This window comes from Halyomorpha halys, unplaced genomic scaffold (genome assembly GCF_000696795.3).
Source record: "Halyomorpha halys isolate HHAL.00 unplaced genomic scaffold, Hhal_1.1 Scaffold441.1, whole genome shotgun sequence".
NCBI classification, from domain to species: Eukaryota; Metazoa; Arthropoda; class Insecta; order Hemiptera; family Pentatomidae; genus Halyomorpha; species Halyomorpha halys.
Genome location: NW_027106497.1, coordinates 1,175,342 through 1,179,941, shown reverse-complemented (window position 1 = coordinate 1,179,941; position 4,600 = coordinate 1,175,342). Strand labels below are relative to the sequence as shown.

The window sequence follows — 4,600 nt, the reverse complement described above, 5'->3', positions numbered from 1 at the left end:
GTTTGGTATACCAATTAGTGGATAGGGAGCCATCGGAATTTCTGTATTATATTATTTTTTTAGTTTTTCAGTTGAAACTAAAGATAGAATTAACTAAATATCAGTTTTAGCTATGGCCTAACGCTCCATAACTAAATGCTAGTGGCTGCTTTCAGCCAATAGCTAATTTAGTTCTAAGAGTTGCCATCAACTGACCGGTTAGTTTTTAGTTTCCAATCCAACTACAGCTAATTTAGCTTTAGTTTTTAGTTGTTAGTTATAGCTAACTTTTGCCCACCTCTGATAATACTAAGCATTCCTTCCTACAGCAATAAAGAAGAAAAACGCGTAATTGTAATGAGGCCGTATCATGTATACATAATTGTACTCTCCATTGAGCAATAATTTATTCATGTAATTTAGTCATATCAAGTATTATCTTTGAATACGTGTATAAGAGGCATATATCTCATGTTTTAAAAGTGAGCAGTAGATAAATGAAAATCAATACATGTACATTTTTTTGTAATTGCTTTCTCACTACCAGAAACAGGATAGCTTTGCAATATTTTTGGGCTAGAACCGCAGGCAATAAAAAATATTTATGTCCTCAGAATCGAAAATTTCCACTAGCATTTCCCGTTGTAAATTTTAGAAGAAATTTGGTTCCTTGTCTGTGTGTGGAGCTCTAGATTCTTCTTAAAACACCTAATACAGTTTTAACATTTAAACTGAACTTTGTAGGATGCTATAGCCACTCGGCATGGGCCCAGGCAAGATTTCACCAAGGGGCAGTCCATTGCACACACACGTGTTATGTAATTTGTATAAATATATACATATAGTCTAAAAATCTTACCCTAAAATATCTTTGTTTATTTTTAAAAAATAACCAGTTCTCATTGTTAGCAAAAATAAACAATGTATAATTACAAAATTATATGAATAACTAAAGGAGAAAAAAGGAAAAAAGTATATATCCAATTCGAATGGGAAAAGCTGATGCAGGGAGATCTTTCCTGACAGCATGGTGGCTTCATTATCTGTTTAAATTTTTTTTTTTTAATATAAAATTTTAATTTGTTATAACACCACCTCAAGAAACCCTGCAATATGAATTCTTATAGCAACAGACAAAAACAATTTTGAAAACCATTTAGCAACAAAATGAAAACAACAAAAAAATCAATATTAAAACCAAGCGAAAAAGTTATTGGAAAAGTTTAGAATGATCATAACTTAAAGTCTTCCTTATTGTTTTGTTCCTTATTTGTCCTCAAATTCATTTTCCTACTGTACAAACGTATAGTTAATTCAATTTCAATGAAATTTTCCGGGATTGAGCAGGTCAATATATACATAACTGGTCCCATATACATTTCATTTAGGCACAACATTTTCACTTGGCAAATAAATATTTAATACGCAGGTAAGTGAAAGTAATAAATATTAGAATTATTCATACGAATATTAGAATAAATATTTAGAAACATAAAATAAGTAATTAAGATTACGTGGTCAATAAATAAAAGTGAATTCACAATATATATACATATATATTTAAAAACTAAAAAAACTTTGTTTTATATTTTTCTACAAATTCACATTCATATTTTCTAAAATATCATAATGATAAAAATATTTACACATAAAAAATATAAAAATAATTTACAATTATATTTCTAATTTAACACTAAATGGATGCATACATTTTTGAATTAAGTCTTTAAAACAAAATACAATTTAATTCAATTTAATACTACAGATATTTTTATAACAGTCTTTATAACAAAAAAGTTTTGAAATTACTAAAAACCAGTAACAACGGGTACTCTTGATCTGGCAAGATGAACAACCAACATTCCACTGCCAGGGTTTCCAGCATCTCCAGCAAGCAATACACAGTAGAGTGTGTTTCCTTTAGTATTCTTCATCAACTTTGATACTAGTTTATCTGCCTAAAACATAAATAAGTCTAGTATTAGTGGCATAATAATCAGTACCAACACTGTCTACAAGAAGAGAAAGGAGAAGTCGATATGATCAATAAAAGAAATTCATTCATGAAGAAAAGTGAACAAAAGTTTCTTAAATACTCAACAATCATTGCATTTATTCCACAAAATGGACTATTAAAATTTTATTATCAAAAAATATTTTTTATTCAGAGGTAAATTACAATAAAATTTTTAAATATATTAAAAAAAAAGTTTTTAATTGCACCAGTGACAAGTCAAAAAGGAAGATGGGAAACTATAAAAAAAAAATTCTATAAGTAAAGAGAAAAGATCGAGGAAAAGTGGCTGCTCAAGATCAGCTCAAACTTACAGGGTATTAACATTATTACTCCTGGTCACATTTACAAGAGCCCCCTAAACCTCTCCTAAAGTATCTTTGTTTATTTTTAAAAAATAACCAATTCTCATAGTTAGCAAAAATAAACAATGTATAATTACAAAATATTACAGAATTTTATGAATAACTAAAGGAGGGAAAAGGAAAAAAAAAATTTCCGATTGAAACAGGAAAAGCTGATACAGGGAGATCTTTCCTGGTTGAATGGTGGATTTATTATCTGTGTTTAACTGTTTTATTTTTTTAAATGAAAAATTTAAATTGAAACCCCCCACTCCCGCCCTCTATGGTAGCCTTACTTATCGGACTTTTCAAACAGACAATAGCAAGTATTGGTCGATACACAGCATGTCACAATCTCATAAGAGGAGATCATAAAAAAAATAAAAAGGCAATCTTTCCCTGCCATACCTGCTCCGCTATACCCCTGGGAAGCAATGGTCCTATATCACTTTTGAAATATTAGCTTAAAACGGAGAGAGGAGACTTTAAGATAGTTTAATCGAGCAATAAATAAAAAGCGCCTGAAATTGAAAAACGGCATGGTACCCTCCATGGTAGCCTTACTTATCTGACTTTTCAAACAATTATAGCGAGTAGGTTGGTCGATGTACGACACGTCACAATCTCACAAGAGGAGATCATAACACAAAAAAATGCAATCCTTCCCCACTGGACCCGCCCCACTAAACCCCCGGGAAGCAACGGTCCTATATCACTTTTGAAATATTAGCTTAAAATGGGAAGAGGAGACTTTAAGATAGTTAAATCGAGCAATATTTAAAAAGCACCTGAAATTGAAAAACGGCATGATTTACAATTAAACACTAAACGAATACATACATTTTTTAATTAAGTCTGTAAAACAAAATACAATTATAATTCAATTTAATACTAGCTATATTTTTATAGGTCTTTATAACAAAAAAGTTACTAAAAACTGGTAACAGGTACTCTAAAGCGTAGGGAGTTGGCATCATCGCCCATTCACTATACCGCAATCAGCACTGGCTCTCCACATTGGGAGAACATAAATTCTGATAATCACATTATACTATAGCACTAAGGTCACTAACAGTATACACCCTATGATTACCTTTCCTAGGAAGCCGATCCAGAGGGGAAGTCAGTCTGGCTACTTAAAGGGAATTATATCACCACTGGAAACCTAGTGCCAGGCGAGGTGCACACCTAGAAACTGGAGGAGCACAGCACATTACTGCACCCACCACAATACACTACACACAAAGGTCTATACAGCCGTCCCTTACTCCTCTCTCTCTACTGCTGGACTAGCCCTTCTTGGGGAGTTGTTCTAGAGGGTACAGGGGAAAAACGAGGAATGGCATACCCCGGCCGCTGAGATAGTACAGGAGTCCACTCCTCTTAACCCAGAAGGAGTGGGTGCTCTATCAGCTCAGTGTAAAAGTTTGGACATTGTAGTAGTACCAAGGACTGGATGTGACCCTGTTGCACATTCCAGAGTTGCTCCTCTAAGGCCACTGGACTCCACTCTTGGGGACCATCAGATTGAGGCACCAAGCTCCTTCTTCTGAGCAGGCTACCCAAAGGGACCCTAAAAGCATTGGGTGCAGGGCGCTCTCCCTTGGTTGCGACTAGGGTGAGTGGACCGATTCAGGAGGGGGACGATGGGGAGGCAATGTCTTCCACGCCCCTTTTCTTGACATGGGGAGAGCAAGGTGCCTGTCTCAGGAGTGGTCCCTCCCCATGTCCGCGCTAAAAGGCAGAGGCCAGTGGACTCCCCACCAGCCGACACGCCTCAGCAGAACAAGAAGAAGGTCAAATCTATTGGGGAGTCCAACAGAAGGACCAGCAACCCTGTCGCAGTCATTATGGGGAGCGAAAAGGGTGTCTCCTTTACACAGGAGGAAGCCCTACTTCTTCGAAGGCTCCTCATCTCTGAAGTCGAAATGAGGATGAATGAGCCACTTCCTAGGAGGAGACCGCTGGTGTTTGATAACTGCGGACTCCAGGCAGAGCCAGGATGGTTTCTCCTCACATGGTCCACTAAAATTTTTATTAAGATGGTAACCGAGGTGATCGAACCTGGCAGATTGGTCCAGCTTCTCGAATACCAGAATGAGGACTTGGTAGGTACTGACCAATGGCAGTTTGTGGGTGGAGAAGGCAATCCAGAGCACCTAAGAGCAATCTTTAAGGTTCTAGCCTTTCCTATATTCTTCCTCATCTGCCAGACCAATGATCAAGGTAAGACAAATTAATATTCGGCATAATAAGTTGGCTA

General features: G+C 35.8%; 1 protein-coding gene across 2 annotated transcripts in view; it reads right to left on the bottom strand.

The window, feature by feature from the left end:
* Positions 1-1,656: 1,656 nt before the first annotated feature.
* Rexo5 (RNA exonuclease 5) overlaps positions 1,657-4,600 on the bottom strand; it is a 30,225-nt gene continuing 27,281 nt past the window's right edge. The window contains exon 13 of one of the 2 annotated variants that reach the window (XM_014423853.3): positions 1,657-1,937. In XM_014423853.3, the coding sequence (XP_014279339.1) occupies positions 1,788-1,937 (150 nt within the window). In that variant the 3' untranslated portion in view covers positions 1,657-1,787. The remainder of the gene's footprint in view (positions 1,938-4,600) is intronic. The other variant, XM_014423854.3, reaches the window with a different exon arrangement.